We start from the raw sequence: 12,370 nt of genomic DNA, 5'->3' as shown, positions 1-12,370 counted from the left end.
GACCGGAGAGGGAGGAAGGAGAGGCCGAGGGACCGGAGGAGGAGAGGGAGGAAGGAGAGGCCGGGGAACCGGAGGGGGAGAGGGAGGAAGGAGGGACCGGAGGGGGAGACGGGAGGAAGGAGAGGCCGAGGGACCGGAGGGGGAGGAAGGAGAGGCCGAGGGACCGGAGGAGGAGAGGGGGGAAGGAGAGGCTGAGGGACCGGAGAAGGAGAGGGGGGGAAGGAGAGGCCGAGGGACCGGAGAGGGAGGAAGGAGAGGCCGAGGGACCGGAGGGGGAGAGGGAGGAAGGAGAGGCCGAGGGACCGGAGGGGGAGAGGGAGGAAGGAGAGGCCGAGGAGAGACCGGGGAGAGGGACCGGAGGGGGAGACGGGAGAGGCCGAGGGGGTGACAGGAGAGGCTGAGGGGTGACCGGGGAGGTTGAGGGGTAATGAGTGAGGCTGAGGGGTGAGGATAAAGAAGAAATACTGGACTCAAGGACTTTCTGGCTTTATGTGACTGACAGGGCGTGAGGGAAAGTTACAGCCTGTGTAGTGGAGGAATATGGAGAGATGTGGGGGCTATATTTGTGGGGTACATCGTGAACTATAGGGCAGAGCTGTGGGGTACATATGGACTATAGGGCAGAGCTGTGGGGTACATGTGGACTATAGGGCAGAGCTGTGGGGTACATGTGGACTATAGGGCAGAGCTGTGGGGTACATGTGGACTATAGGGCAGAGCTGTGGGGTACATGTGGACTATAGGGCAGAGTTTTGGGGTGCATGGTGAGCTGTGGGTGATAGCGGGATTAATACCTTTGTGAGATATGTTACTGTAAGGAGAAATGGTAAACTGTGACATTGTGGGGGCATATGGAGAGCTGTGGGGTGCTTGCGTGTGCTCCCTGCACTGAAGTTACATTTGGGGGGTTCATAGGGGTCTCATGAAGAATGGATGTATTTTTCATATCTGTACCCCAAACAAGCTCTACCGTTGGCGGTGCATGGGCGATTGATCGTGTGTTTTAAAAGCTATATGGGGAGCTGAAGGAAACTTATTTGGGGAACTGTGAAGAACTTATTAACGCTATGGGGGTGCACTATATAGATGTTCGATGCTTGTGTGGGGTCCACAGGACATAAATGGAATTGAGTGGGAGTGTGGCTGCAGTTCCAGGCTCCACCACTACAGTGTGTGGCGCCCCATACAGTGCACAGAGCTTTCCTTCCCTATAGACATATAAGTGCATTAAATTAAATGTCCTCTGTATATTCCCCAAGTCGTGGCTTAATCCCTTTCCCGCCGATGGCATTTTTTGATTTTTGTTTTTGACTCCCCTCCTTCTAAACCCCATAACTTTTTTATTTCTCCGCTCCCAGAGCCATATGAGGTCTTAATTTTTGCGGGACAAATTTTTCTTCATGATGCCGCCATTATTTATTCTATATAATGTACTGGGAAGCAGGAAAAAAATTCAGAATGGGGTGGATTTGAAGAAAAAATGCATTTCTGCGACTTTCTTACGGGCTTTGGTTTTACGGCGTTCACTGTGCAGCCACAATGACCTGTCCACTGTATTCTGTGTTTCGGTACGGTTCCAAGGATACCAAATTTATATGGTTTTATTTACATTTTGACCCCTAAAAAAAAATTCCAAAACTGTGTTAAAAATTTTTTTTTCTAAAAGTCGCCATATTCTGACGGTCGTAACTTTTTTATACGTAAGTGTACAGGGATGCATAGGGCGTCTTTTTTTGTGGGGCCGGGTGTACTTTTTAGTTCTACCATTTTCGGGAAATGTTATTGCTTTGATCACTTTTTATTCAAATTTTTATCAGAATCAAAACAGTGAAAAAACGGCGGTTTGGCACTTTTGACTATTTTTCCCGCTACGGCGTTTACCGAACAGGAAAAATATTTTTATAGATTTGTAGAGCGGGCGATTTCGGACATGGGGATACCTAACATGTATATGTTTCACAGTATTTAACTACTTTTATATGTGTTCTAGGGAAAGGGGGGTGATTTAAACTATTAATTCTTTTTTTTTTTTTTTGCATTTATTAGACCCCCTAGGGGTGTTGAACCCCAGGGGGTCTGATCACTAATGCAATGCATTACAATGCTAATGCATTGCAAAAAAGCATCCTTTCTTTTGCAGGCTGCATAGACCAGCCTGCAAAAGAAAGGATTTGCAGACAAGCCTGGGAGCCTGTACAAGGCTCCCGGCTGTCATGGCAACGGGACGTCAGCCCTGGAGCATGCTCCAGGAGCCGGCGATCCCGGCCAAAATGGCGGCGCCCATGTGCCGCCGGGAAAATGGCGCCTTTGACCGCGGCGCCGGAGGGGTTAATGCCTCCGATCGGTCCGGGGACCGATCGGAGGCATTAGAGCCGGTTGTCTACTGCTTAAAGCAGTAGACACCCGGTGGCTATGGCGGCCGCCCGGCTCCCGGGCAGTCGCCATAGTTACAGACCCGACATGCGCCGTACTATTACGGCGCATGACGGGAAGGGGTTAATATTGTTCCTTTCTATCCATCTATGTAGCAGCGTGATAGCATATCTGAAGCACAGACCACATTATTGATGGTTTGGTATATCAGCCAAATTTCCTTAAAGGGATCCTATCAAAACTCAATTTTTTGTCCCTAACACCTAGGAAGACCTTAAGAAAGGCTATTCGTCTCCTACCTTTAGATGTCTTCTCCGGGTCGCCATTCGGTATAAATCCCAGTTTTCGTCGATATGCAAATGAGTTCTCTCGCAGCACTGGGGGCGGGCCCCAGTGCTCATACAACATTGGGGGCGTCCCCAATGCTGCAAGAGAAATCTCCAGCACCGCCTCCATCTTTTTCGGCAATGGCCTGAAAAAAAAAAAAAAATCCTGGTGCATTTCTTTCTTAATCCCACAGGTGAACCCCTGTAACAGCAAATGAAATGTTCACATTCTGGGGACTCCTGTTAAACATGGGGCTTGTAAAAAAGCCATTCCTTAGAGACTACTGGAGCATGGACATATTATACTACACCCCATTATATCAAACTGCAATGTCCAGGATGCGCTATGAGGCTATACTTCGATTCCTACACTATGCAGACAATGAACAGTGCCTACCCTGAGATGACCCCAGTTTTGATCGCTTATATAAATTGAGACCCCCTAGTAGACCATTTCAGTGCCGGGTTTGTCCAAGTATACCCTCGAGAAGTTTATTTCTATAGATGAATCGCTGGTATGTCTTAAAGGGAGGCTTAAATTCTGCCAAGCAAGAGGGCAAGGTACGGTGTGAAGATGTATAAGCTGTGTGAGAGTGCATCAGGGTATACCTACAGATATAGTATCTACTAAGGGAAGGACACCAGAATTGATCCTCCAGAAAGCCCCCCCTTTCTGAGAGTTACTGCCAAAATTGTGTGGGATTTGGTACACCCACTGCTGGACCAGGGTTACTATCTCTACCCGGATAATTTTTATACCAGCGTGGCACTCTTCAATAGCCTTGCCTCCAGAAATACTGCAGCATGCGGCACCATCCGAAAAATCAGAGAGGCCTCCCTAAGACCCTGCTTGTGCAAATGCTCAGAAGGGGTGAGAGCAGGGTACAATCTACCAGCAATGTATTGTGTGTCAAGGACAAGAGAGAAGTCCTTGTATTGATAATAATACATGGCCACACCAGTACAGGGACCCCCAAACCGGACTACATTAGGTACGTGTGGGGGGGGGGTGGATTTGTCAGATCGAGTCCTGAAACCCTACAGCGCCATGCGCAAATCAAGGGTGTGGTATAAAAACTGGCTGTGCATATTGTACAGATGGCAATGTACAATGCATAGGTATTATTTAGATGTGCAGGCCAGAGGGGAACTTACCTGGATTTTCAAGAGGTGGATATCAAGAACCTCCTGTTTAGAGGCCAGGGAGGGAACCCAGTACATCTAGAAGTGAGGCCACATGCATAGGACCAGGACAGCACTTTCCAGGAAAAGTTCCTCAAACTTCCAAGAAGGGAAAGAATCAAAAAAGGTGCCGAGTCTGCTCAAAGAGGAGGATAAGGAAGGACACTATATACAAGTGTGATACAAGTCCTGAAAAAAAAACCAGGGCTCTGTATGAAAGAATGTTTTCACTTTTATCATACATCCCTTGATATTTAATTTTACCCTGATGCCCTCCAGATAGCTTATCCCCATGATGCATGCTGCCTCTTTCCCCTGTGTGTCCAGGTATCATATAGGAGCCATTTCCAGGAGAACCTACGTTTATGAGGTCTACGTCTCCGGTAATAAATGTTAGGCACGATATATCAGGGACTGAAATGGCATACATGATTTGAAAATTGCAATTCTCACTGTGTACCCTAGATGAATTCCTTAAGGGGTCTAGTTTCCCAAATGGGGTCACTTTTGGGAGTTTTCCACTGTTGTGGTACTTCTAGGGCTCTGCAACATGCAATTCTAGTCCCTAGAAAACAAAATCTTGAAATTTTTTTGACAATTTGCTACTAAATGTATAAGCCTTCTAACATCCTAGAAAAGTAAAAAGACAGTGAAAAAAATGTCAATATAAAGTAGACATAGGACAGACATATGGGAAACGTTAATTAGGAAAAATTTTGTGATATGTGTTTATACAAGAATATCAGAAACTTTCAAAATTGATAATTTTATGAAATTTTCAGTATATTTTCCTTTTTTTTTAACAAACACAAAGTATAATGACCAAAATTTACCAACAACATAAAATACAAGGTGTCATGAAAAAACAATCTTGGAATCACCTGGATAGGTAAATGCATTATGAAGCTATCCTCACAAAGTAAAAGATGTCATATTTGTAAAACAGGGTCTGAGCCTTAAGGCCCAAACTACCCTGTGTCCTTAAGGGGTTAAACAGAGACTGTAGATTCATTATGGCTTATTCTGTAATTTCAAAGCTATGAAAGTGTTAAAGCCCTTTTATATGGGCAGATGAATGAGCGTTCCTAAGAACGTGGATGTCCTGCTGACAATATGTAAACTGTATGGCTTCAAAAGCCCCTTAAGGAGTTTGCATCATCCTGTGTAGAATGCCTTAAAAATCTGAGTCGACTGACTTGTGATGTCATCTATCAGCCCTAGAGTCAGAAAGTTTTCCTGTGTAAGGCTAAGACCCCACAGCAAAAAACCGCAGTAGAAATACATCACAGTTTTTCCCCACATCACTTTTCACAAGCTTGCTTAGGTTTCCTCTATACCTATAGGGAAACCTAAATCAATCATTAAAGCCCTTCCCCTATTCCTATACAGATAAGACAACACTTGATTTAAACATGTCTATTTTATTTCTGGCTGCCCGTATATTCCTTGGCGTCACGTTTGTCACTCTTCTTTCAGCAGCAATCTTGGTGCTTTAAGTATTTCAATATCCTTAGCGGGATTTTCAGTTGACCAATAAGACTTAACCTTCCCATTTGGTTTAGCCTTCTCCTTATCGTTAGGCGACACTGAGCCATCAGGGATCTGGGATGTGCTGCAAAGTGATAGACATATATCAATATACAATACATTTAACTGTTACTAAGAACATTTTTTAGCCATCGGGCCTTTAACATCAGGGAATCCTGTAACACAAGACATTATATTGTATTAAGGTGTCTTCACATGAATCAGTTGTTCATTTTTACCTGAGCTAGACATGATGAAGAGAAGTTGAACTAATGGTATAAAGAGGGGCGAATCGATTCGCAATAAAGAAGTTTTGATCCGACTATTCCAAACCGTTTGTTAATGAAACTGAACAATTTGGAATTCATCTTGTCTAACTATAATGGCCACCACCGGTAAATTATTATACTCTGGGGTCCTCAAACTTTTTAAACAGTGGGCCGGAGGCAGAGCAGGTCGCACAGACATCGGGAGCGGTGCCCTCCAATAGGTAAAGTGAAGTGCGCTCCATGGCCTGGCCCGAGCTCCCCAGGAGCTTCATTATAAATGCACGCTTGTCGACGGGGCCAGACAGAAGTGCTTGGCAGGCCGCATGTGGCCCTCGGGCTGCAGTTTGAGGACCCCTGCTTTAGACCCTAGAGTATAATAATTGGGAGCCTGGTGTCTTCCTCTGCGGCGTTGTGTCATCCTCTGTGTCTTCCCTTCCTCCTCGCAACCTCTAATGCACTTCTCTGACATTATGCACCCGAGGTCACTGCTACTGAAGTGTCACCTCTCCATTCCTCTGGTCCTAAATTAGCAGTAACAAACAGTGTCTGAAGGACCCATTCACTATAATGGGGTTTGTTGTTTTAAAAGTAACACTGGTGGAGAAATAGACTTTTTCCTCTTTTTCCAATTTTCAGGTAGACGTGACGGAGTCTCCAATGGACTCTAGCGCTTATGTGTACATAGCCATGTCAGACCATGTGAGGCTATGTCCCTCTGCTGCTAAGCCTCGCTACTGACTCTTTTGGGAAAAGTTGCAAGCAGACCCGCAGCTATTTCTAAAATGAGTTTCCTGACATAAAACAATGATTTACATTGTATCCATAAATCCCATTCAGTTCTATCAGAGTTACGGAAACAGCATTGCAAAGAGCTACGCTGCGTCCATTAAGCTCAACCGTAGCTAAAATTCTTCCACTTCTAGATTTGGTGCAAAAACTGCTACAAAAAGACTGTCTGAAAATTAGGATTAATAACTTGAGACTGTATGTGGGTCCAGCCAAAATACAGGAAAATGCTTCTTTATATTAACCCTTTCCCAACATCCGCCATACTAGTAACTCGAAAAACGCCTGTGGCGGTAAAAGGACTTTACCTTTTTCTATCTGTAGAAGCTCCAAAGACTGCGGATGTGCCTCTGACTGAAGTACCTCCATTTTGGATAGATATATGTTTGCACCAAATTCAATGAGAAGTTTTATAAACTCTGGGTTACCGCCAAGCCTCAGGCATAACTCTAGCACACTCACAGGAGACGTTCTGTAGGAGGAGTCCTCGTCTATACAATTGTGATTTGCATCAGCTCCATAAAGAAGCAGTGTCCTAAAGCATTCCAAGTGGTTATATACAGCAGCAATGTACAAGGGGCCGGAACATCCTGTGATAGTTTCTTTTGGTGGCTTCCTTGACCTAATATTTGGATTTGCACCATAATCCAGAAGCATCTTTAAAATTTTGGCTTGACCGTTCTGACATGCTGTCAGCACGGGGGAGCAGTTATTGTAGGCACTGCCTCTGGGGTTGGCACCAGCTTTTAATAATTCTTTAACACAGTCCAAGTGTCCAGCACTCACAGCTGCAAAGAGTGGAGTCTGCGCTTTTGCATCTAAGCAGTCCACTTCTGCTCCATTGGCTAAAAGTATCTTCAAACACTCCAGAAAGCCCTTAGAAGCTGCAAGACGTAGGAGGGTTAACGGGACACCCCATCCACTTCTGCTGTTAATATAGTTCTTATATTTGTCCTGGCTCAGCAACTCAGCTAGGTGTTGTGGTTTGTCCATTTGTACTGCAAGGTGGAGGTAACGGCTCTCTGCATGGTCATCTTCCTGTCCTCTGTATTTAAGCATTAAAAAAAAAATTCTGGAATGAAAAATGGAACCAGGTTACATCATTTACCGATGGTTTACAAAGCCTTGGCAACATATACAGTCTGTTATAGGGTGCATTAATGGAGGGGGGTTGGGAGAGGAGTTCCACCATTGGCAACAGTTATCAATCTGACATTCAGGATTAGAGATAACTTTTATACCTTTTGTTTAACTCCTTAAGTCAACAGAAACAAAGTTGTTCCACCTGAGGGAGGAGATGCCCTTTGTCACCCTATTGGCCCCTGGTGCTAATGGGTTACTATCTGGTGACAGCTTCTCCCATCTCAGTACAGGTCAAGGTCTAGGAGGCCTTTCAGTGTTTGTTATTATGTATAATACAATGCAATAGAGATGTTATAGAAGTGCTCAAAATCTACTAATGGAAGTAAAAATAGCAACAACAAAAAATGGAAACAAAGTTTCCAACTATATAAACTTTATCCCAAGTGAAAATGCTTTATTATTTGATAAAAAAATGGGCACATAATTGGCAATGACACAAACTTTAAAGCATGATTGTTGTTTAACCTAGTCTTTATTAGATGTGTATGGGATTAGACCACATGCAAAAAACCGCTGCATTTTACGTTACGTGTAAAGTGGAATGGGTTCTAGCTAATTCCATTCACACAATGCAACCTCGCCAGTTACATAGTAGATGAGGTTGGATGGAGACATCAGTCCATCAAGTCCAACCTATAACCCTACAATCCCCTACAGTGTTGATCCAGGGGAAGGCAAAAAAAACCATGAGGCTCCTGCCAATTGCAATTGCCAAGTGTTTTTGTCAATTATACCTACGCTGGCATTTCCCGTATGGGTCGAGTAAAAGCAGAAAGTCCACAGAGAAAAACTCTGCGGACTTTCTGTGAAAAACACTGCCCAAAAACCGCGATGCATCTCTACAGTGGTCTTTTCCGTAGTGTTTATTTCCAGTGATTTGCTGCTAGGGGGCGATATAAACATGACCATGTGCAAGTCACTGGGCCGTGTTTGAATGACACAGAGGGCACATGGATGACCCGGCCCCAATTGGCCCCTGACATCAGGGACCACGGGCTGCAAAATGGACAAGAATAAGACCTGTCCTGTTGTCGTGAAAATACACGGTGGTGTGCATGAAGCCTTAGTCTGGGGACACACAGGCTGGCCACCACAAACCTGATCTGATCTGTATAGATCCCATCCATTTCCTGCATTAAAAAAACACAGTACAACTATGGCCCCAGATAGTGAAATACAGCTAAACAATGCTGCAGTAAAACCTGCAGAAAACGTGCATTGCATTTTTTCACATTTTTCCCTCTAACCATCTACACGTCTGATTCCGTTAAATTGTTTACAGATGTTCACGATTCTGCAGCTAAAATTAATATGCTGCATTTTTGTATAACACAAGTTTTCGACCATGCAGCTTTTCCGCAGCTCCTTTTTTTCGACAGTGTGAGATTAACCAGAGTCTCATTCCCTCTGCTGCCAATGCAAAACTTACTGTATTTCTGCAATAGGCAAAACTGCTGCTTCTCTGAACCATGAGGCCTTCGCCTGCAATGTGACTTAAACAATGGGTTTCCTCCCCCCCTCAGCATGTCCTCTATAGCTGCAGGTTTTACTCACAGATTATAACCTTGCAATGCTAAGATTAAAAGTGTAGCCTTAACGTGACTGCGAGAACATTTCCAAAAAGGATTTGTCCTGCAGCAAGCACATTTATTTTACAATAAATCTCACATGCCTACCTTGGATTCTCTGGAGGAGTCCCAGCACTTCCTAGTCCCAGCAATGAGCTTACAAAAAGGTTGCACTGAGCTGACTGCTTCCTGTGTATACAAAGCACCTCCTCCAGGAATGTGCAAAGCTCTTGTTATATACACAAGAACCTGCCCGCCAGTGCATTATAGTATACAGCAGCTGTGTGATACGTTTTTACCAGCAGATGGCGTATTTGACAACTGTTCACATTAAACTGTACCGGGCTATGTCAGTAGTAGGCGCTTGTGTTTCTCTATAATACTCAGCAACTGCTTGCAGAACTAATGAGGATATTAGGAGATGTAGTATCACAGCCGCTGGGGTGCCGAAGGTCGCTGACCCCGATCTACCCTAAAATTCTACATGCACAGGGACTTGCACAAGAAGGATAATGGGGCCATTTGCTTTTTCTTGACCAGGATCACAAATAGCCAAGGCAGCTGTCAAAACAAGCCCTTAGACCAGAAGTATAAATGGGATTTATGGACCGCTCCGCAGTATTTCTTTACTCTAAATCATATCATTTTACAATGTATTTACTAAACTTATTGCACATTTATCAACCTGATAGGTTACTTTTGCAATCACCTGTGAAGCATGTACCTGGCCTTCACATATAAAATCCAAGGAGCTGGAAAAAACTGCAAAAACAGATGGAGTAAAGAAAGCATCATGCAGAATTTAAAGGCATTTTCTGGACGAATTGGATAAAGCTCTGTGACTGGGAGGTGTAACATTAAAAAAGCATATTCACCTACTCCATTCATTCAGGTTCTCCGTTCTAGCTCCGCAGCTCCCTGTCCCTGCACTTCTGATCCAAATGAAGCCGAAAGTGTTGAGACTGCCATGACCGCAGCAACTGAACACTCACCGCACCTCATAAAGCAAACTCTCCTATCCCTGGGGTTGTTATCCGACGCCTGTGTCTATTTGGATGCATCAATGCCAATAGTCCCTAGCCTGATGTGTAAGAAGACTTGAAATATAATTTGAGAAGAGGGGAGAAGTGCAACGTCCTGGAGTTGAGACAGACTGATACCGATGGCCATACACTGTCCAGCTTAAGATACTGATGGCCATTCAGCCAAGTCCCTAAGTTTCACATACTTAGGCGTTTGGATTTGGCTACCATTAATGTGTTCTGAATTGGCTGATGTTTATAAAGGAACCTAAAGAATAGAAAAGTGAATAAACTTGTGTATCTGGGGCTTGTTTTAAAAAATCATGGTGTACGTGGTTATACTCTGGCTTAGCCCTGGAAAGTAGCAATAGTCTAAAACAACTCCGTTCATGTTTGTAGGGGTCAGAATCAGGATTTGCTTAATAGTCCAAGCTTAAGAAATCTGTCCTCCCTTATATAGATTGTTCGTATTAAAGGGCTCCCTTCAAAGACAAGGCTTAGGTCAACTCCAGCTTTCATAGAATCTTCAATGGGTTGAAAACATCTATGATTTTTAGCACAAGGAGATATCACATATCCACTAGTTCTCTTAATAAGTTTCTTGACTTTGTCTTTAGACAATAACACACCTACTCGGCTCTTTGTAGGCAGACTATATGTGAACGAATATCTGTACAACCCAATGTAACATTGGTTTCTTTTGACGCTATGATGTATTTTTTATTTGCAACAATTTACTCCTAAAAGAACATTCAAGTGACCAAAAAGTTGAATGCACCCCAAAAGTATACAAAAGAAATCTAGAGCATGTTCTGCAAAAAATATGACCCTATATTACTCAAGCAATTGAAATATTTAAAAAAAATATGGCTCTTAGAATATGATGATGCAAAAACAACATATTTATTTTATAAAAGTGTTTTTATTGTGCAAATGTAGTAAAATGTAAAACGCGCTTTATAAATTAGACATTGCGGTTATCATACCGACCCACAGAATAAAGTTATCATCTCATTGATACAAGTGGACAAGATGGAAATAGTATGTCTTATTCCAAAGGCAAAGAAAGTGCAATGAATCCTATCCTATCCTACTAATATTATATCCTACTAATCCTACTAATATTATATATGTGAAAGTTTGTGTGTTTGGATGTTTGTTCCACTATCACAGCCAAACACCTGAACGAATTTGGCTCAGATTTTGCACATACCTAGATATTTAGCCAGAAGAAAACATAGGCCACTTCACAAGACGCGCACTCCCCTGACAGCCCCGCCGCGACCGGCGAAACGATACTCCGGCTCCGCCGCAGGACCTGAGATGACGTCATCACAGGTCTTTCAGCAGCGCTCCCATTGATGCGCGGCAGGCGCTGGGCGGCCCGGTGGAGAAGCGGCGTGGCCCGATATCTCCAAGGCAGTCTGTAGGCGGGCCGGTCTCCGCTGTGCAACCCAGCCAACATGGCGGCTACTCGGAGCGCCGCAGCCATGCCACCTGCTCTGCAGGGCCCGACGACTCTATCGACGGCAGCGACTCTGCAACCTGCTTCAGAAACAAACGCGGCTATGCTGCAGCAGGTGAGCCAACCATCGTGTCGCGGGCAAGGTGTGTAGCGCCCGGGGGGACTGTAGGGTGCGGGTACGGCAGGCTGACCGTGTAAGGCATTTGGGACCCTGAGCGCACAGAAGGATGGTGCGCAGGACACAGAGGGGGGGGGGGGCGCCCGGGCACACGAAGCAGGGAGAGCATGGAAGAAGGGTTGCCACGGGAGCAGAGGTGCAACCATGGCGGAAGAGGAGGGCTCCCTGACGGGGGGCCCACAGAAGGGTGCAAGGGGCCCTATAAGATGAGGAAGTCTCGGAAGCTGGGGGGACGGGGGCCACGGGAGGTGCAACGGGAGAGAGAGAACACCACCCCAGGGGTGCACGGCGGATCATCTCCACCACCAATACACCAACTCTACGCGACTCAGCACCACCACCAACCCGTGGACAAAGTCGTGGGTAGATGCTATTACAATACAAATGATACTGAATCTTTCTCTACACATTTATATATCAATCTGTTCTGTTTCTCTTGTACTTTTATGTCATTTGGAATAAACAGCATATGATTAGTGTACACACACAGACAACTAATATGTTACTTATACACATGTGTAGAATGAATGC

General features: G+C 44.7%; 1 protein-coding gene across 1 annotated transcript; it reads right to left on the bottom strand.

Annotated features, from left to right (window-relative positions):
• Positions 1–4,739: 4,739 nt before the first annotated feature.
• LOC142185209 (ankyrin repeat and SOCS box protein 12-like) lies at positions 4,740–7,526 on the bottom strand. Its single transcript, XM_075260491.1, has 2 exons — positions 6,772–7,526; positions 4,740–5,493 (listed from the first exon to the last, which is right to left on the bottom strand). Exons 1-2 carry the CDS (start codon positions 7,520–7,522, stop codon positions 5,354–5,356), a joined length of 891 nt encoding a protein of 296 aa, XP_075116592.1. The 5' UTR covers positions 7,523–7,526; the 3' UTR covers positions 4,740–5,353.
• Between the last annotated feature and the right edge of the window lie 4,844 nt (positions 7,527–12,370).

This window comes from Leptodactylus fuscus, chromosome 11, assembly GCF_031893055.1.
Source record: "Leptodactylus fuscus isolate aLepFus1 chromosome 11, aLepFus1.hap2, whole genome shotgun sequence".
Classification (NCBI taxonomy): Eukaryota; Metazoa; Chordata; class Amphibia; order Anura; family Leptodactylidae; genus Leptodactylus; species Leptodactylus fuscus.
The sequence above is the reverse complement of the archived record's forward strand: the minus strand, read 5'-3'. Positions and strand labels throughout refer to the sequence as shown.

Excerpts from the sequence above, each read along its gene's own strand:
- LOC142185209 (XM_075260491.1), bottom strand. The coding sequence starts at position 7,522 with ATGCTTAAATACAGAGGACAGGAAGATGACCATGCAGAGAGCCGTTAC. Across the intron at positions 5,494-6,771 it reads GCTTCTACAGATAGAAAAAG|CACATCCCAGATCCCTGATG; the intron begins GTAAAGTCCTTT and ends ATCACTTTGCAG.